General features: G+C 42.2%; 1 protein-coding gene across 3 annotated transcripts in view; it reads right to left on the bottom strand.

Annotated features, from left to right (window-relative positions):
• tmem65 (transmembrane protein 65) overlaps positions 1 to 22,100 on the bottom strand; it is a 72,192-nt gene that overhangs the window by 11,792 nt on the left and 38,300 nt on the right. For all 3 annotated transcript variants that reach the window (XM_078540002.1, XM_078540001.1, XM_078540000.1), the window contains exons 4-6: positions 20,343 to 20,397; positions 12,354 to 12,396; positions 8,925 to 9,030 (exon numbers count right to left, since the gene is read on the bottom strand). In XM_078540002.1, the coding sequence (XP_078396128.1) occupies positions 8,925 to 9,030; positions 12,354 to 12,396; positions 20,343 to 20,397 (204 nt within the window). The remainder of the gene's footprint in view (positions 1 to 8,924; positions 9,031 to 12,353; positions 12,397 to 20,342; positions 20,398 to 22,100) is intronic.

The raw sequence follows: 22,100 nt of genomic DNA, 5'->3' as shown, positions 1-22,100 counted from the left end.
GGAGAGAGGTGTCCGCTCGGGACCTTCTATCCCTTGGCTCTTCTGTGCTGTTGGTTTCCAGACTAATCTGTTTCTCTCCGGTTCTTAGAGTAATAAGATTTGTTATCTGAACTCAGTTTCGATCATGTGACCACATGATCAATACCTCTGTTGCCCACATACATGATTTGGAAGTAGAAGCCATTGCTACATAATAGGGAATGTGCACGTGCATACGAACATACAAAATAGAAGCAAGGGTAGGCCATTCAGCCACTCGATCCCACTCCAACATTTAGTAAGATCATGATCTGCTTGTGTTTTGAGTTCTACGTTGCCATCCACCCCAATAACCTTTGATTCCCTTGCCAAATAAGAATCTAATTCTGCCATACAAATATTCAGTGACTCCACTTCCAAAGTTGCATAACCCTCAGGAGAAAATAAATTCTCATATCTGTCCTATAAGGGTGACCTCTGATTTTCAAACAGTGCCCCCTAATTCTGGAATCACCCACAAGAGGAAACATCCGTTCCACATCTGTCTTGTCAAGACCATTCAGGATCTTATATACTTCAATCAAGTCACCCTTCACTCTTCGAAACTCCAGTAGAAACAGGCCCAGTCTCTCCAACCTATCCTCATAAGGGAAACCACTCGTTCCAGGTATCAGTCTAGTATTCCCCTTCTGAGCTGCCTCCAATGTATTTACATTCTTCCTTAAATAAGGAAACTAAAACTGCACACAGTATACGAGATGTGGTCTCACCAACGCCCTGTCTAACTAAAACATAACATCCTTACTTATATCAACAACTGTGGAACAAGAAATAAAGTTAATGTTTCGAGTCCATATGACCCTTCTTCAGAGCTGAAGAGAAGTGGAAATGTGATGAATTTTTTTTACTGTGTAAGTGGGGTGGGCAGATGGAGCTGGGCAGAAGGCCAGTGATAGGTGGGGACAAAGGAGGGATTGACAAAGATTTCATGAACTAAAGAACAAAGAGGGTGTTCATGGTAGTGGTAAGTGCTAAAAAAGGTGCTAATAGTGGCGTAAAGGTAAGAAAGCAGAATGCGATTATAGCAGAACAAGGGTAGCATTGTGTGAAAGAACAACATGGAACAAGTGACAGATGACCCTGTAGGAAATGGGGTGGGGGGTGGGGCCAGTGGTGGGGAGAAAAAGGACAGAAAATGGGATATCAAATGGGATAAAACCACAGATAAATGAATAAAAATAAAATTAAGTGGAAAAAAAAATAAAAACGAACATAAAAGGGGATATAAAAAAGGGGGTGAGGGTGGAGGAGGGGATTCATGGTCTGAAGTTGTTGAACTCAATGTTAAATCCAGAAGGCTGTAAGGCACCTGTCACTTGTTCCATGTTCCAAACAGTATAAATTTCATCACATTTCCACTTCTCTTCAGCTCTGAAGGGTCATACAGACTCAAAACGTTAACTTTGTTTCTCTTTCCACAGATGCTGTCAGACCTGCTGAGCTTTTTCAGCATTTTCTGTTTTTGTTTCAGATTTCCAGCATCCGCAGTATTTTGCTTTTATCCTTACTTTTATGTTCCATTCCTCTCGTAATAAAAGGTTACATTCCATTAGCCTTCTAAATTACTTGCTGTACCTGCGTACTAACTTTTTGTGACTCATGCACAAGAACACCTAGATCTCTCTGTACCTCAGAATTCTGCAGTCTTTCTCCAAAGTGAACAGCTTCACATTTCCCACATTATACTCCATCACCAGATTTTTGCCCATTTGCTCAACTTACCTATGTCGGTCTTCAAGCTCCTTATGTCTTCTTCAAAATATACTTTCCTATTTTGTGTCATCTGCAAATTTTGCTATTATGCCTTCCCTCCCCTCAGCTAAGTCATTGATGTAAATTGTAAAAAGTTGAGGCCCCAGCACAGAGCCCTGCAGGATTCCACTAGTCACATCCTGCCAATCAGGTAAAGACACATTTATGCAGGATTGGCCAGCCAGCCAATCCTCTTTCCAGGCTAATATGTTACCCCCTCCACTATGAGCTTTTATTTTCTGAAATAACCTTTGATGTGGCACCTTATCAAATGCCTTCTGGAAATCCAAGTACAGAATGTCTGTAGACTCCCTTCTATCCACAGCACATGTTACTCCTTCAAAGAACTCCAATAAATTGGTTAAACATGATTTCCCTTTCCAAAGCCATGCTGACTCTTCCTAATTTCTAAGTGCCCAGCTACAACCTCCTTAATGATCGATTCTAACACCTTGCCCATGACAGACGTGGAGCTAACTGACCTATAGTTTCCTGTTTTCTGCCTCCCTCCTTTCTTGAATAGAGGGGTTATATTTGCTTCTTTCCAGTCTGATGGAACCATTCCAAAATCTAGGTGTTAATTTTCTAAAGTTCACACTAATGCATCTACTACCTCATTAGCTGCCTCTTTTAAGACCCTAGGATGAAGTCCATCAGGACCTCGAGACTTGTCAGGTTGCAGCTCCATCAGTTTGCTCAGTGCCACTTCCCTAGTGATTGTAATTTCACCAAGTTCCTCTCTCCCTTCCACCTCCTGATTTACAGCTATTACCGGAATGTTTTTTGTATCCTCTGTAGTGAAGACAGGAGCAAAATATTTGTTCATTTCATCTGCCATCTCCTTGTTATCTACCATTAACTCCCCATTCTCACTCTCTAGAGGACCAACACTCACTTTACTTACTCTTTTCCTTTTTAAATACTGTAGAAACTCATGTTAGCCATTTTTACATTTCTAGCTAGCTTCTTTTCATACTTTAATTTCTCTCTCCTGATTGGCAGAGAATGACCTGAGGGTCAATCATCTGACCTGCCACTCATCTTTGCATGGTTATATGCTTTTTCCTTAAATTTGACGCTTTAACGTCTTTAGTTATCCACGGATGGTGGATCCTCCCTTTAGAATTTTTCTTTATAGTAGGAATAGATTTATTCTGAGTACTCTGAAATATCCCCTTAAATGTCTGCCACTGCTTCTCTATTGATCTATCCCCTAGCCTAGTATCCCAATTCACTTCAGCTAGCTCAGCTTCCATGCTCACATAGTTGTCCTTATTAAAGTTTAAAATACTTAGACCCATTTAAACCAGGCACCTTATCCACAGTATCGTTATAGTGCAGGAGACGGCCATTCAGTCCATCAAGTCTGCACTGGCTCACTGTCCGAGCATACAACGTTGCCCCACTCCCCTGCCTTATCCCCGTAATCTTGCACATTCTCTTTTTTCAGGTAGCAATCCAATTCCCCTTTGAAAACCTCAATTGAACCTGCCTCCACCAACCTTTCAGGAAATTTGTTCCAGACTCCAACCACCTTCTGGGTGAAAAGTTTATCACCACATCACATTTACTCCTTTTGCCAATTATTTTGAATCTGCGCCCTCTAATTCTTGATGCTCCCTGGAGTGGGGACAGTTTCTCATTATTTACCCTGTCCATATCCCTCAGGTCTCCTCTCAGCCTTTTTTTCCTCAGAGGAAAACAGTCACAACCTCTCCAATCTATCCTCATAGCTACAGTTCTTCATCCTGGGAATCATTCTTGTGAATCTCCCCTGTATTCTCTCCAATGCCTTCACATCCTTCGTCAAGTATGATGCCCAGAACTGGATGCAATACTCCCGATGAGGCCTAACTAGTGTCTTATACAAGTTCAACATGACCTCCTTACTCTTATACTCAATGCCCCTATTAATAAAACCTAAGATATTATGTGCTTTATTAACTGCTCTCTCAACATGCCCTGCCATCTTCAATGGCTCAAGAACATATACACCGAAGTCCCTCTCTTCCTGCACCTCCTTTAGAGGCTCTCCCTTTATTTTACTATCTCACCATATCTTTCCTGCCAAAACAAATTACCTCATGCTTTTCTGCATTGAACTACATCTGCCAATTGTCTGCCCAATCCACCAACATGTCTATGTCCTTTTGAAATTCAAGACTACCCCCATCGCAGTTGACAACATTTCCAATCTGTGTATCATCTGCAAATTTTGAAATCATGCCCTGAACAACATAGTCTAGGTCATTAATTTACATCAGGAAGAACAAGGGTCCCAATGCTGACCCCTGAGGAACTCCACTACAAACCTTCCTCCAATCTGAAAAACAACAATTTATCACTACTCTCTGTTTCCTGTCACTCAGCCAATTTCTTATCCAAGTGCCTACTTTCCCTTTTATTCCATGACCTAGAATTTTGATTGGTCAAGGCATTGCCCTGAGGAACAAGTCAGTGAATGGCTGTCACTTATCCTAGCTGTTTCAGCTGGTTTAAATTTCAAACAATGCTTGGCAGTTAACTATCAATCACCATCAATTGGTGCATTCGCCATGGCACCACGTCTACCAGAGTCCACTTGCCAACCAATCGGCACTCTCTTCTCATACAGTATAAATTGTTTTCCCCTTATACTGATATTCTTGTGAAGCATGCTGATAAGTGCAAGATGAAAAGCTTCAACATATCACTTTTTTCAGCAATACTCAAGTTCTGTACTACCAAACGACCGTTCTCAAATCTATGGTTAAAACCTCAAAAGGGCTTACCAGAATTTACCACGTGAACCTAATTTGCTACTCATTCATCTCCATCTCACCCGGCGTAGTTGCCTGTCTCCTTGCACGCCCCTTACCGATTTAAGGTAGATTAAAAATGCGTGACATTTTACTTTAGCACTTGAGGATTTTTAAAAGTTAGGGTACTTAGTCAGATGATAATAGGATAAGATAACTGTGTAATGCAATTAATCATCTATAACTTCTGAATCTTGGTTTGAATGAGGCGCTGGTGAAACTGGGACAAGAGTCACTTATCATTTTACAGCATTTAGCAGAATGCTCCTGAATGCAAGTTTAATTAATCTCAAATTGAATTCCCATAGAACATGTGCACTGAATAAAACAATTTTATCTAAAATAGGTAACCTCAAAGATGCTGTGAAGAATAAAAAAGAAATGGAAAGGTCTTACTGGTGAGCTACAACAACTTGTATTCATTCATACAGCGTCCTTAATGCAATTAAATGCCCCTAGGTGCTTAACAGGAGTGTATTCAGACAAAATTGTACACTGTACAGAGATAATAGGACAAGAGATAGGATATAAGAACGGCTTAAAGGAAGAGAGTGCTGTCGCAATACAGAGAGATTTAGGGAGGGATTCCAGAGCTTAAGGCCTATAGGCAAACATACATGGCCTGATCAATTTACAATCGTTATATAATACAGAAATTTAATCCTGTTAAATATTGTCCTTCAATGTGACAAGATAAAGGCTGAATAAAGAAATCCCCTGGCAACCAGATTCTTTTCTTAATAATTTGAAAGATTAACTACTGAAATTCATGACCCCTATTATAAAAAGCATCTCAAGTCAAGAACACAGATATACCATCAGTTCACTGGAACAAACAAAAGCTAAAGGACAAAGGTAAAAACCCATTCAAAATTAGGATTAAAAATTGGAATCCTGACATCACAAAAATTATTCAATTTCCTGTGAGGGATAACAAAATTCTTGAGCATCACTGATCCAATTTAGGTTGTCACCTAAACCCCTTGAGTAGACTGCAGTCAAGAGCTACAGAGTTTTCAATTTAAAAAAAAACTAATTTTATAGCCATATTTACCCCAGGCCTTTCATGCCTGGTCCTAATTGCACACGTCGTTGGGCTTAGAGGGGCCACAAGAGCAACTCCTCACCTTAGTTACCAAGGCTGGCTGAAGGAGCAGGGCCTTTGCACTTTACAAAAACATAGACAGAGAGATGATTGGATTGAGGCTTATATGGTAAAGAAGGGATTAAATTGTGTAGACCAGTCATTTGAACGGAATAGGTTAGCAAAGAGCAGGCGTTACTCTTACAAGTTATGCAAAGGCAGAGCTAGGTTAGATGTCAGGAGGTGGTTCCTATTTCACAGAGAACAATGGACCTCTGGAACATGTTGTTGGGTTGTGTGGTGAGCACTGGTTCGTGAAGAGCTGGACCCATTTCAGGCTGAGGCAGAGATTGCCCTGTGGAAGAGTAGGTACCTTGTAATGTTAATCAGGGCCAGGGTGGTCTCCCGGACTAAGTTTGATTGCCTAATAGTCTCAGCAGTCCATTTTCCAGTTATTGCAACCCTGCACACCCACCCCCACCCCCACCCCCCTCCCCGCAGCCCCCACACCCAGCCTCTGTTTTCATTTGGTTTCTGACCTCTCCCAGGAGATTACGTGGCTCTGGATGAGCGCAGTGTGTTTGTATTGTAATGCACAGGACATTCCAACAGTCTGGGGCAGGCTGATGGGCGAGTGGGCATTTTCCAGGCCATCATTTTTCACATGCATACCGACTATATATCGGCAGGCAATTCATGTTACCTTCAACTCCTCACAAAGTTTCCTACAAACCTACATTTAAGAAAATTCTGGGCCTAAGTTGACTAAAAATATGCAGACACAATTGCACACCGGCTGGCAAGCTGGATCTTTTGAAGTCAAAAACCCAACTGAACAAAAATTGCCAACTGTCTTACTTCATATCCCTGAATTTGTAGATCTTCAGGCACTGCTATCAAGCTAGTCATTCAAAAAGGCTTCACGGAATTTTTCTTTGAAGAAGTGTGGAATAAATTGGAATAAATGAGCTGTGTTGGGAAAAATGTACAAATACGCATGACGTAGATTACCAGTAAATCAGAAATGAAACTCCACCGACAGACATCTAACCTTTTCCAGATAATAAATATTTATACAGTATTTCTGTCATGAAATATTCAATATGAAAATGGAATAGCATGATGTTGGGACAGGAAATAAAATATTAAAGAATCAAAACCAATCTTCATTGTCTTTAAAATTGAAAAAAAAAGGTAGTCTGAAGGTTTTAATCCAAATATACTTTGAACCTACCAAGGCAGCTCTGCTTCAGCCAATCCACAGTGACCATATAGAAAGGGCTCCTCTATTTTGTCAGTAAAATCTCAATATTCTGCCAACACATCCTTGCGGTGGGATGAAAAATATTCCAGCTGTGATCTGAACTTCAGTCAAGTGCAGCTGTGCTGCGCAATGTGCTACAGTTTCAATGTTAGAAAAGCAATCAGACCATTTTGTGGAAGCTATACTGTCAGCACAGGGGGTGCTGGAAAAGGGCACAAAGTGCAGGAGTCTATATGATGTAAATCAGCATTTGAGGAAAGGTACTTTTGTGATACAAATTATAATTGCTGCCCAAAAATTATTTTTGGTGTTTTAGTTGGTACGTGAATCTCTTTGCAAGCAAAATTGCATTTTTCTAATTGTTCCCCTCAAGGCTGGGAGTTCTACCGGGACAGTCAAGCTTAGAAAATGAGTCTTGACGGAATAGATGCTGGCGTGACGCAGCCTGACTCAGCACAGCCCGGTTCTCGTCATGTCCACTTTTACAGCAGACATAGTCCAGGTGCAGCGAGACAGCGGCAAAAAGACGGACTCTGGCCTACATCTTTTCTCCTTCATGGTCACTATCTAACCAACCAGGAGTCACTTGCCTTTTTACATCCATGTTCCAAACAACAATCCCATCTGCTGCATCACCATAGATCAGCTGCTGAGTATGATGTGCATAACAAAGGGACTGAACTTTACCATTGTGGATCTTTCCTGTCTGGAAGGAACTCCTGGGTAGCTACACAAGTGAACCTCCCAATCACACAGTGAACCTACCCACCCTCCCCCCACCAACTCCTGCCTGGCCTCCAAAAACACCCCCCCGACAAGCCTCTACCAACTGATCACCTCCCCACTAATGCCCACCTCCTGCCCTGTACCCCCCCTCCCACATCTCCCCAGACCTGACTAGCCCCCACCACACAACTACGCCCCCCGACCTGACCTGACTCCCCTCCCTGATAACATCCCCCTCCCCATCAGCCTGACAAGCCCTGACTCAAGTTGACTAGCCCCCGACCAGATAATCCCTCCCGACCCACCTACCTACCCATTCACCAAGGGAGCATAACCTTAGAATTAGTTTATATTCAGGGGTGATATCCAGAAGCACTTCTTCATAGAAAGAAATAATGGAAATCTCTCTCCCTTACTAAGCTGGTGTAGCAATTGTAATGTTTAAAACTGAGTCTGATAAGGATACTGAACCAAGACAGGTAGATGGAGTTGAAATGCAGATCAGCCATGATCTAATGGAATGGTGGAACAGGCTCAAGGGGCTGAATGGCCTCCTCTTGTTCCTAATGATTGCTCTCTCAGTTAACTTTCACTTTCACATTCAGACAAACATGAAGTGTCTGAGTGCTCCGAGATTCTACCACCTGGTGGCCGGACACTTGAAGTCTCTCGCTCTTTGTCCCTTGGAAGTAAAGAACATAAAAATCTGATTGGAAGGTTTAAGTCTGAACATGACTGTTGAATTATATAATTGTGCTTACCTCCCCTAATTTAAAAAAGGAATCTCTCCACACACAAGACAAAGTGTTAACCATTTGGAAAATATACTTTCTTATTGAGTGGATACTAGCTCCAAAGGCGACACCGTTAAGAAAAATCAAATTTATTCCAACGTGGCTTATCCACCTGCTGTTCATGACAACCAGCTTAACCAAATTCTTTTGTGCAAGCTGTAACAAGGGGTGGGATTTTCTGCACCCGCCCGCCGCCAGGATCTTCCAGTCCCGCCGCAAGTCAATGGACCTCTGGCTGGGGCTCCGCCTCGCCTGCGGTGGGTCCCACCCGTGACAGGGCCGGAAAATCCCGGCCAAGGAGTCGGATACCTGTCTGCTTTTCCTTTTAAACTGGTGCAAGTGAATGAGGGTTGCGCGCGTGCAATGTTTCAGAATGCAGAAGCTAGGCGCTGAGGCATTTGCGATCAGGAAACCAGGAAGAGAAGGGAAGGGAATATATGCGGTGCCTGAAAACTTAAAACACTCACCAGCTGCGAGCTAAGTCGAGTTTGCCACATGTCGGCTTGTTTTGGGTTCAGATCAGGACTTGGCAGACCCAGTCTTGATGCAAGAGCCTCCACATACCCTGCGAGTCTGAAAACAACGTGTAAAAAATAACATTAATTTTCATTTGACTTTCCAACAGTTATTCATAATGGTCGCACATACTCCTGGGGAAGGAATACAACAGGCAGCCAGCTCCCAGGCCTCTGCCAATGTGTCGTAAATTAGGCACACGTATGCACACAATAGCTCACAAGAATTATGATGCTTCCAACAGCGGGGTGGTTTTGTTGATAGCAAGTCTTTAAAATGATACGTATACTGTAGAATGACGTCGGAAGATGGGAGAGGCCAATTACTTCCGAGATAACGCAAAGAAGTGTTCACTCCAACCAAGCTGATGGGGAGAGGCTTTGAAACAGACCAGCAGATGTTGAACTAATACCACAAAAATGTATTTTTCAATTATAACTGAAGCTCACTCCCATTCTGCTTGCATCAACCCACAGTGTCGATCATTTGTATTTGTAGGCTTCAATTCAGTTCATATTCATGCACTAAGTATAATATTCTTGCAAGCCACAAAATAATTGGCAAATAGGATTGCAACGCGAAAATATTCCAGTTTGAAAATCAAAAATAAGGGAAGTCATTAATTTTACAGAAAATTGAAGATTTTATTAAATAGATGCATATACACACACACACACACACGAGGCAACAGTGGGAGGCAATTTTGGAATCTAATCAGTACAGCTTTGTGAATAGTTCAAATTTTTTCCGTGCCCTGTCCTCATCATTCCCTTACCCCAAAGTCTCTCATACTCTTGGGAAAGAATCTACCTGACAACCAGCTGCTAGGCCTACGCTAACAAGTTCCAAATTAGGCACGCAACAGCATACAGGAAAGAGTATGCTTCTGACAGCAGGAAGATAAGAGCCTCATACGAGTGGTCTAAAAAAATGCTCTAAACTGATGTGCCCCTTCACATTAAAGTTCCTCTGTAAGCAACACCCTTCAACTGTTCACAATTGTTTTCACTAAGTAATGAGACTGTTTTAAGCCCAAGACAGCAAGGCAAAAATATAGATCCTACACAAGTTAAAATTTAGTTATGAATAGCTGATCACCAAATTTCCTTACAGTCTCATCCCAATCCAAAGGTCGAAATCAACCCCCAAAATATCCAAACAATCTGTCCAATGTTTAACAGAAACTTAAACTAATGGCCTTCATGGCGGAAGAACAATGCCTGTAGAAGAAGTTATTCATTTGTCCATGAGGTGAAAAGAAATACAAAATCCAATGGCCCTCTGCGTGGAGTTGTATTTTAAAACAAAAACTGTTTAGCTAACAATTTGTCAATAATGTGGAGTAGATTTATAGACAGTGATATCTCCATTTCAGAATTAATTCGTGTACATCACCACCACTGAATCAGATTGTGGGGCTTTGGTCGATATTGTGGCTTCTTGTTACTGGGTGCCAGAAAACATTGCAGTACTATATTGTCACTGGGAACATTGAAACGTGCAAGACTCAAAAAGGCCATTTTAATGTACGCAGCCAGTCCCAGGACAGAATTTTGCCCTTGTTGGGCAGGCTCGGCAGGAGATGGCGGGGCTGTTCGGGAAACCGTGGGCTGCCCGCGATCGGGATTGGACCGCGATTTCACGCTAGCGGGCCAATTAAGGCCCGCCCAGCGTGAAATGTGAGCGGCAGCGCTCAGCGCCGCCTGTGTGGGAGGGGAGGTGGGGGCGAGCGCGAACTTCATGCATGCGCGCGAGTACATGAAAATCTCCGAGGTACGGAGCTGCCTCAGGGAGATGAACAGTTCTAAAAATTAGAAATAAAGATTTTTAAAATGTTATAATACATGTCCCCTCCTGTGACACTGTCACATGAGTAGGGACAGGTTTAAGTTAAACAAAAATAAAATAACATTTTTTAAGTTTCACGTTGGAAACCTCATCCCGCCCGTGGATGAGGTTTCCAAATAAATGCAAAGGCCGCTTGGCCTTTTCACCCGCCCGTCAACCGTAAGGTTGGACGGGCAGTGAAAACTTTAAGTTCATTGATACTTTAATGGCCTTAATAGGCCTTTTAATTGTTGGCGGGCGCGCTGTCGATTCCCACGTGTGCCTGCCAACCAAACTATCGCGCCACTGCGCGTTGATTTCGGGATGTTCGCCTGACGCCAACACACATCATTTTACGCTCGAGTGGGTCAGGCCGCACCCGTCCACTGAGGTAAAAATTCTGCCCCTAGAGTTCAAAAACAGAATACACCGTTTACTATCTATATCCTTCAGTTGATGCTCTCAGGTACCTGTCCAATTGCAGAGGCTACTTTGGTACAACTTGCTTTTAACATTGTGAGGCACTTTCAGTGTTTGAATCACACTTGCAGCCGTTAAGCAGACAGATACCTGGGAATACTTCTGTTTTAAAATTTGCTCACAGGATGTTGGTGTCACTGGCAAGGCCGGCATTTATTGCCCGCACCCCTAATTCCCCTTGAGAAGGTAGTGGTGAGCCATCTTCCGGAACCACTACAGTCTTTGTGGCATTGGGTACGCCCACATGCTGTCAAGTAGGGAGTTCCAAGTTTTGGACCCAGAAATGAAGGGGGAATGGTGATTTAGTTCCAAGTCAGGATGGTGAGAGACTTGGAGGGGAATTTTCAGTTGGTGTTTACATGCGCCTGCTGCCCTTGACCTTCGAGTGGTACAGATCATGGGTATAGAAGGTGCTGCCGATGAAGCCTTGCTGCAGCACATCTTGTAGATGGCATGTGCCGATGCCACTTTACACCCCTGGAGGAAGTGAATGTTAAAACGTCGGTTTTGAAGTAGAGTTATAATAGACTCGAAACTTATAAACTGTTTCTCTCTCTGCATTGTCAGGTACATGCCAATGTTGTCGCTGTACTGAAACAGTTTAGGCAGAGGCACAGCTGGTTCTACACCGCAAGTCTTCAGCACTGCAGCCAGGATATTGTCGGGGGCCACAGCCTTAGCTGCATCCAGTGCACTCAGCCATTTGCTGACTGTCAACCAATCCTCTGAGCCAAAAAAACTTTGATGATTGGTATAACAAAATATATAGATGCTCGGATCAAGAGATGAAATGACCAAAATCTAAATAGAATGGCTGACCACCACTAAAGTTAGCAAAAATCTGATAAGGTGAAAGGGCGGCCATAGCACAAGCACTTGTTAGAAGTTTATGTAGCTCAACAGCAACATTAATTTCATACTACTTATTAGAGAAAAATTCCTCGAGCTGGCTGCAGAGCTATCGAGGAAACACATCACACTTGTAGGAAATTGGGGAGATATTAGAAATATGATAAACACTCAATTTTCAGTTCTCATGTTTATAACTATTCAAGTACTTAAGATACACTTACCCCAGGCCAGCCACATCAGACACAAGGTTGCCAAGTGCTGCCGCTGTTTGGTTGGAAAAACAAAAAGAATCAGTTGAAATAACACAAAAGCTCAACAAATTGAGTCTACTCTTAGAAATAATTAGATGGTACAGCTTTATTTCTATATTAACTTGTTTAATAACAATTAACTTATAACCTGCTGAAGACACAACTCTAAGTTGGAGTGGCCATTCTTGAGACACAAGTTGTCCGAGGGACAATCAGAACTAACATAGCTGACCTATTCTCTTCCTGACATTCAAATGTAGCAGGGGTCACTGGAAAGCAATTACAAACAGAAACTCTGGTCCACTTCTCACCTCACTAGTCCCAAGATGCTGAGAGCAATTATAGGATCCTTACCGCAGCCTAGCTGTGATTAGCTAACTCAGCGCAAACTGGGAACTGAACCTGGGATTTTCTCGAATGGCTTTACTAACAATACCTGGAGGGAATGCAGAATTGTTTACCATGAAAGACTTGATTTATGCCAGGAAGATATAATAATTTCCATAAAGTTATTGGAATTTATTCTAAGTGTGTGAGACTTAATTGGATTAAAGGCAGCTGGTCTGAAGGTTTTGACGTAAGCATGGTAAATATGGGGGAAGTTTAGAATGTAAGGTATAAAAAAGTACATTTGCATTTTTAAATAAACCAGGCTAGATTGTTTTCAAAGGAAGGGGTGAAATGTGTCACCTGGCCAGGTGAAGCTTAGAAACTGTGTGTTTATTTTTACCAAAGACTATTGATTAAATTTAGTGCTGAGAGATTTTTACTATCAGGAAGGTAAAGCCCAAAGACGTAGTGAAACAATGGACATTTGCTTTCAAAGGGGAAAGTATGTATAAAGGAGTGAAGGCTGTGCGTAAGGGAAGGCACTCTAAGATTCAACAAGTATGCAACGCCTTCAGCCTGCATGTACCAAACTGCTGCCTCCAGGGACTGAAGTTAAGAGAACTCACTTTGAATTCGACTGTGTATTATTTACTTTGCCTGGGTCTTTTAAAACCTATGTGTTCTACTGTTGCCTTAAAGATGTAACTGGGAATCAGATTAACTAGGGGATTTAAAAGCTATTGTAGCAGTAATTTGTAGATATATGTATGTGCTTATAATCTTTTATTTTATTAATAAAACGTTTAATTTAGTTTTATAAAAACCTCTCAAGACTCGATGGTCTTATTATTACTGAATTCAAAGCCCGCAAATACAAATTGAAAATTAGTTGTGACAGTTGTTCCAAGTTTCCCTCTGGGATTTGAACAGCTCAGCGTTTACCATCTGCTGTATCATTAACAGTTTAACAAAATTCAAGACAAGGAGATGAGGTAGGTCTTTAACATGACTTTAAAATATTCTGCACATTCTCATAGGCCAATCTTGGAAATGAGCAGAACTTAGCCAGCAGCTTCAAAACAATGAAAACTGATATTGAGCCTGAAAACCAGTGGTATCAGGGGGAGGGGGGCAGTGTAATTTTGTGGAGACAACGGGGGTCTTGACTGCTGGCTGGAGAGCCGGTGAGAGCCTGCGAGAGCCCGCGTCACCACTTTTTGGGAAGGACCTCATCTTGTTCCAACGAGCAGCAGGAGGCACTGGCTGCTGCTGGTAAAACACCCAGTCATCATCATTGGATCCCAGGCCATAATTGAGTGGTGGTGGGAGTGGGAATCAAGGGGTGGATGTCACAGTGGAGTGGGTTGGCAGCAAGGGCAAGGGGTGGCTCTCAGCTGACCCCATCTGCCCAATGCCAGGTCCCTCAATCAGGCACTGAATGCCTTTGAACAAAGGATCCCCCAGGAGGGCACAAGCAACCCCACTCATGTCTGTTTGTTTTGCTCCCCACATTGGGTTATCAATAGCGGCAGGATGTGGCCCTTAAATAGGCATTAACTGACCACTTAAAGACCTCAATTAATGGTGGGGCGGGAATGCCGCCTTCTACTACTGACTTAATCAGGGCGGAAGTGGGAAGGTGGCAGAGTCCCCACCCGCCACATTCCTACCTAATAAAACGTCTCCCTGCCACCAAACTCACCACAGGGAAGGGCACAAGATTCCACCCAGGGAACTGGTACCTTGAGCATGAAGCACACATTCCTTCACTCGTATTAGAAGGGAAAACACAAGTGCATGAAAGCCCAAAGAGGATGATCAAAATGCTGAAGGCACCAAATCAATAGTATAAATAAAGGATTCTCAGTGCAGGGTCCTTCAGAAAAAATGTTGAATCTTATATTAAAACATGTATTCTTGTTCATTTTAAGCACTTTTTAAGACTTGGCAATTAATAGATTTTTCATTATCCAAACGTTATGAGCAGTCATTCTTGTAACCACACCCATGCCCATTGCCCTAGGTCACAAAGACCTTCAAACCACCTCCCCCGCCCCAACCAACAGAATTCACAGAGACAATGGGCTGGATTTAATGCAGCTCATCATGACAGGAAACATGGTGGCTGGGCCTGCTTAATCAGGGGAGAGGTTCCTAGCAACAGGAAAACCTCCTGCAATTAAGGTTGGAGGCAGCAATGGGCCCATGGAGGAACTTATCTACCAGCCTGTCAGGTTTGCATGTGACCTTCTGTGTGGCTGGGGGTTGCCTCTGTCATAGGCATTTATTGTCCAGTGGCATGTGAAAGCCACCCCATCTTTTCCTCTGATCCCCCTGCCCTCCCCTCCCCTGACCTGCTCCCCATGGCTCTCATTCACCTGTGGCCTGGGCACCTCGGTGATCCTCAGCCTCTCCCTGCGTGCATAACCTGCAGCAGCCACTGCTCTAGGTGGCACTGCCTGCAATGGAGAACTACCGGTCTCTGATTGACCAGAAACTCTCAGCAGGTGGGATTTCGCCCCTGAGGTCCTGAAGCCTGGGGAAGGCCTGATGCTGGCCAGATTGCACTTAACCCGGTTGGGCCTCCCCCACAGAAGCAACATGGGTTCCCACCTGTTCTCCAACCTGCGTCAATTATATTAAACTCCACCCAATGATGAGATCTTATCTCATTCAACACCATGTCCACAGATTTAAAATAAGCCCAAATGTATCTCACCAACAACCTGTTCATGTGAAAAGGCCTTTCATAATGAAAACCACCCAGAGACAAGTCTAGTATAACTAAACATATTGAAACATCAATTGTGGTGAACCACAATCTGCTGGATGTAAAATACGATACTCAGATTGCAAAGACAAAATGGGTCACTGAACAGAAAGGAATCAACTAACCTCAGAAAGGTTATATGCAGTCAGAATGGAAAGCCCATCAGCAATATGACTCGCTCACTGCATCTTTTGTGGCTGAGGTCAATCTACATAACTTCATTGATATTTTGTTAGTGTTTTCTCTAAAGTGGGATTGGGACTCAGGTTTTTTTTTTTAAATTCATTCACGGGATGTGAGCGTCGCTGGCTAGGCCAGCATTTATTGTCCATCCCTAGTTGCCCTTGAGAAGGTGGTAGTGAGATGCTTTCTTGAACCACTGCAGTCCATGTGGTGTGGGTGCACTCACAGTGCTGTTTGGAAGGGAGCTCCAGGATTTTAACCCAGCAACACTGAAGGAACAGCAATATATTTCCAAGTCAGGATGTTGAGTGCCTTGGAGGGGAACTTCCAGGTGGCAGTGTTCCCATATGTCTGCTGCCCTTGTCCTTCTAGGTGGTAGTGGTCGTGCGTTTGGGAGGTGCTGTCGAAGGAGCCTTGGTGAGTTGCTGCAGTGCATCTCGTAGATGGTACAGACTGCTGGTACTGTGTGTCGGTGGTGGAGGGAGTGAATGTTTGTGGATGGGGTGCCAATCAAGCTGGCTGCTTTGTCCTGGACTGTGTCAAGCTTCTTCAGTGTTGTGGGAGCTGCACTCATCCAGGCAAGTGGGGAGTATCCCATCACACTCCTGACTTGTACCTTACAGATGGTGGACAGGCTAAGGGGAGTCAAGTGTTGAGCTACTATTCGCAAGATGGGGGATGAGAGTGAGAGCATTGGAACTTAGGTGGGGAGAGAGGGGAGGCTGTAGATTGGGGTTGAGGGATTGGGGGGCATGTGATTCTGCATTTCCTGAAAATCCAGGAGCAGCCAAACTTAGCACAGACGCAGCACAGAGAGGAGAAGCCAGTAAAGGGATTGGAACAGTCAGATCACTATTGATTGATCATTGGCTGATCTACAACTTAACTATCCACCTTTGCCGCACATTCCTTAGATTTTTGTTAACTAAAAATATCAATCTCAGATTTAAAATTAACCGATGATCTTACATTAGATGCCATTTGCAGAAGAGAGTTCCAAACTTCTATCACCCTTTGTGTAAAAAAAAGTGTTCCTTAATTTCACTCCTGAAAAGATCTGGCTCCAATTTTTAGACTATGTCCCTAGTCGAAAACAACCCAACCAGTGGAAATATTTTCTCTTTATCTTCCTTTCCATTAAATAACAACTTAACTCTTTAAATTCCATGGGATACAAGTCTAATTTGTGTAATCTTTCCTCATAATTTAACCTTTGTAGTCCAAGTAACACATTCTGGTAAACATACACTGCACTCCATTCAAGGTCAATATATCCTTCCTAAGGTGTGGCACCCAGAACTGCTCATAGTACTCCAGTTTCGATCTAACCAGGGTTTTGTACAGCTGAAATATGACTTTTACCCCTTTGTATTCTAGTCCTTTAGTTATAAAGGCCAGCGTTCCATTAGCCTAATTATTTTCGACACCTGTTTGTGACATTTTAATGATCTGCGTACCTGAACCCAAGTCTCTTTGGACCTCCACTATTTCTAAATTTTCACCATTTAGTAGTTAACCTGTTCTATCCTTTTTAGGTCCAAAGTAGATTACCTTACATTTGCCTATAATGAAATTCATTGACCAGTTTTTCCCATTCACTTAATCTATCAATATCTCTGTCATTTTATGCTTCTATCTACATTGCTTAGGACGTCACCTATCCTTGGGTCATCAGCAAATTGCGATATGGCTTTCTTTCCCATCTAGGTTGTTAATAACTGTGGTGATCCCGATACAGATCCTTGTTGGGCACCACTAATCACATCCTGCCAATTAGAGCACCAGCACATTATCCCTCCTCTGTCTCCTGTCACTCCACCAGTTTCCAAGCCAGGTCAACAATTTGTCTTTAATTCCATGAGCTTCAACTTTAACCAACAGATAAGTAACATCCATCGACATTCCCCTGTTCAGTCCTTTAGTCATCTCTTCAAAGCCTCCATCAGGTTCGTGAAGAATGGCCCTATGCTTTACAAATCTATGCTGGCACTCTGGTCAGCTGCAAATTCTCAAGGTGTTCACTCACCCTATACTTAATTATAGACTCTAGTAATTTCCCAACAAAGCATGTTGGGCTACCTGGTCTATAATTCCCTGGATTTCCTCTCTCACCTTTAAATAGTGTGGTGGCATCCACAATTTTCCAAACTAAAGGAACGGTTCCCAAATCAAGAGAACTTTGGAAGATTATAGTTTCTATTTAGGGCATCTAAACTACATCCTTTAAATGCCTGGAATGAAAACCATCTACTCCTGGGGAATTGTTCAATCCCTAATATCATTACTTTGTTCATTACTGTTACTTTGCATATAGTAATTTTGGTGAGATCCTGTCCCTGATTTGATATTGGTTTCGCTGGGATTTCTGGCATGCTGACCTCTTCCTCTACTGACGCAAAATAATTATTCAACATGTCTGCCATTTTCTGGTTTTCATTGTTATTAGTTTTCAAGGGGCCCACATCGCCCCTGAGTATCCATCTTTTCCTAATATCATTAAAAAGTTTGTGTTGATTTTGATATCCCTTGCAAGTATCTTTTCATATTCCCTTTTTATAGTTTTTACAATCTGTTTTGTCACCTTTTGCTGTTATCTGTATCTTTCCCATTTTCCAGATCTGTACCTTTTTTTTTGCATTTTTGTTATGCTTTTTCTTTTAGTTTTATATTGTTTGTTATCACTCTAGTTGTCCGCGGCTTTTTGTTTTGGAAAGTCGAGCTCTTTCCTCTTCAGGTGTATAAACTGGTTCTATGTAACACTAATATCTTTTTAAACGCCTCCCACTGATCTTCTGTCATTTTACAAATTAACAGACTTGCCCAGTTTGCTGTGGACTAGTGGCTTACAGTAGATAAGCCAAATATTGATAATGTACAAGTGGGCTATTTTGTTGGCAACAGTTGGCCCCAAGCCATTCACATTTAAGCCATTCATTTTAAAACTCAGTTCAACAGATGAACAGAAGCTTCAGAGTGACATACTCAATGTGAATCTACCCAAAATTCATTGAAAAACCAGGTAAACATTAAAACCAACATAGATCAGGCCAAAAGCGGGTGGGGGAGGGGGGTCATGAATAAAAAATTAAACCGTTCTTTCCATAACAGTTTCAATAAATGTCCAACAGCAGCTCAAGAGGCTAGCAAACCTCAAGTGTAAGCCTAAAATATATCAAATTCACATCCTTTCAAAAATCATAATCCATTCCAGTATTTGCTCTAGTGGAAGAACACTAAATCATCTACCTCTGTTCACAATCGGGCAGAAGCAGCATTGGGAACTGTCATCATTTCATGACACAAAAAGCCATTGCAAATGAAGTTTTTTATTTGGTGAAAATATTTAGATGTATGCTATTCAAACATATAACAACATTGTTATAATTTAACAGTAATAATCAATCTATAATCAATCTATAATCAATCTATAAAAGACAAACTTTTAAAGTCTTATTTAAAGCAAAATTTTATCGATTGTCTGGATTTTGCACTTCAACTAATGCAATGTAGCCAGTTTCTGTGTTGGAAAGCTTACACAATCTAGATCAGGATATACTACCTGCTCCACGGTTTTAACAGCTCTTCAAACCATAGTCAGAAATCAAGTGTCAATTGTAAAAAAGGTGAAAGGAAAACCAGATTTGTTGACTCACATTTTAATCTGTAGTTTCGGCCGCTTCACTAGCTTGTATAAAAGACCATTGCGTGCCAAATAAAAAAAGGAAAGAGCAGCCAAACGCAGAACTGCCCTAATGATGTTTTCCTAATTGTAGCAACACTGAGAATTAATAGGGTTTTCAAAAGCTACTCCCTCATTACTGGAAATAGCTTACTACCATAGAATTGCAAGAATTGACTCAATTGAAAATAACTCTCAAAACATAGGACTGAATCATAGCATGAAAAGTAAATACTTTTGTGCTACGTCCCTTTGGATTTACAAAGGGACATGGCACAAAAGTATTTACTTTTCATGCTATGATTTAGTTATATGTTTTGAGAGATGGAATAGATGGTGAAGGATTACTTCCTCGTGGTTATCAGGAAATGCAAGACCTGCAACGGAGGAGAAAATTGATTTCTTGACAAACACGAGCTGACATAGATTTTCCAAGGACACGGATGTGCACAGCTACAGCCAGAAACTTCAGGAAAAGTATAACTAGAGAGCCGCAGCTGTCTCCGAGGCCCCAGGTTAATGGTGCAGCATTTTCCTGTATAGTTTGGCAGCCAACAACAATAAGGTCTTGAGCGAGCTGAAACAGGAACCATTAAGAGGCAATGGAGACACAGCGGTGACGTAATTACTTGTTTGGAAGTTAGGTGTTTTGTGAACTGCTTACAGAACACAAAATAATAGGAAAGAGCCTGCCCGCCTCCTGCTTCAGAAACCTAATCATTCTTCATCAGTTTCCCACCACGCAAACGTGTCCTGTCCTGAGCAGTCAGGAACCTAATTAATTCCCGTTTAAACGCTACAAGCCACTACTCACTATCCGGGACGGCTGTCTAGTCTGCTGAATGAAGGGGGAATTGTGGCTGACTCCTTGGGATTGACGAATTATAAAACCACGGAGAGAAAGAAAAAATACTCCAAACTACATAAGATTGACAAAGACCCAGAAGCAATTCAAAAGATCTCCTGAGTGGACTTAAATTATTTCAAAAATGCTTACCAGCCATAGTAGAAATGCCAAAAATAACTCCGATGGATAACTCAATCTGCGTCCCCTGAGAAACAGAACTAAAATCAATATTGTATCAAAATATTGAAGTTCTTTTAGTAATGCACAATAGAGACCTCTCATGCCTGTTTATTTTTTAATCAATCTTTTAAAAGAGGGCTAAAAGAACACTACAGTACAGCATAACAGAACGCCTGATTTTAATGTATTCGCCAATTGTTTCACCTTAACCTTTCTCCAGCATTTGGTCACAAGGTCAGAGGTATATTTTCTTCACAGGATTAGAATTTTCAGACTAAATCTACCTTCCCTTTTTCCAGTACAACCCAATTGTCCAATTTAACCATATCTCTAAGTTAGAATGCAATTCTATAATACCATGTGAAGCACCAGACATTTCGTATGTATATCTAAATGGCAAGTAAAGAGAATTAAAAAAGAAAGTCTGATAATTATCTAAATTTCAGGCTAATTTTCTTGAAGAATCCTGGTTTACTTCAGCGTGTTAGAAACTCATTTCCATCACATCACTTACATGGATGCGATTAAAAGAAACAAAGGTGCTCTAAACGACTGGAGTGAGAAATTGAGAACTTTCTGGCTGCAAATTTTATTTAAGCAAGAGGAAGGTATTTGAGTGCAGTTGTGCTCAGGGTGTTGCTCTTTTTAATTCCTTCAACAAGCAACATTCGCCTATTAGCATCTCTGCACAATGCTTTAACAACAACTTGCATTTATACCTTTAACATAGCAAAGCATATCAAACACCATGGCAGCTGGCGGAATTTAAATTCAATTAATAAATCTGGAATTGAAAGCTAGCCGCGGCAATGGTGGCCATGAAAATATCAATTGTCGGAAAAACCCATCTGGTTCACCAATGCCCTTTAGGGATGGAAATCTGCTGTCCTTACCTGGTCTGGCCTATATGCGATTCCAGACCCACAGTAATGTGGTTGACTCTTAACTGGCCTCTGGAGCAGCCTAGCAAGCCACTCAGTTCAAGGGCAATTAGGGATGGGCACAGATGCTGGCGTTGCGCGCAGCACCCACATCCCATGAAAGAATACAAAAAATTAAATTAAATGAGAAGCGGCAAGACAAGGGTTTAGAGAGAGAATTCCAGAACGAGGTAACTCAAGGCATGGCTGCCAATGGTGGAGCACTTAAAATCTTGGATGCATAAGAGGCCAAAATTGGAGGAGAGCAGAGATTTGGAGGGCTGTAGGTAGTTACAGAGATAAGGAGAGGCAAGGCCCTGGAGCGATTTGAAAAGGTGAGAATTTTAAAGGATTCGGGCAACATATTTTTGGATAGGCATAAGTTCCCAAAACGTACAAGGTTTGAGGCCAGCCAGGAGAACATCAGAATAGTTGGGTCTAATGATAACAAAGGCATAGATGAGGGTTTCAACAGAAGATGATCTGAGGCAGGGGCAGAGACAGATAATGGTACAAAGGTGCAAGCCAGTGGTCTCGATGATGAAGAGGATATGAGATTGGAAGCTCGGCTCAAGGTCAAATAGGGCAACAAGGTTGCGAACAGTGCAGTTTAGTCTCAGACAGCTGGGGACAGAGTGGAGTGGCTGACTAGGGAGCGCAATTTGTGGTGGAGACCAAAGACAATGGCTTCAATATTCCCAATATTTAATGGGAAATCTCTGCACACCCAGTACTGGATGTTGTACAAGCATCATGACAAATCAGAGGCAGTGGAGGGATCAAGAAAGGTGGTGCTGCGGTAGATTTG

This window comes from Cetorhinus maximus, chromosome 4 (assembly GCF_964194155.1).
Source record: "Cetorhinus maximus chromosome 4, sCetMax3.hap1.1, whole genome shotgun sequence".
In the NCBI taxonomy this organism is placed as follows: Eukaryota; Metazoa; Chordata; class Chondrichthyes; order Lamniformes; family Cetorhinidae; genus Cetorhinus; species Cetorhinus maximus.
The sequence above is the reverse complement of the archived record's forward strand: the minus strand, read 5'-3'. Positions and strand labels throughout refer to the sequence as shown.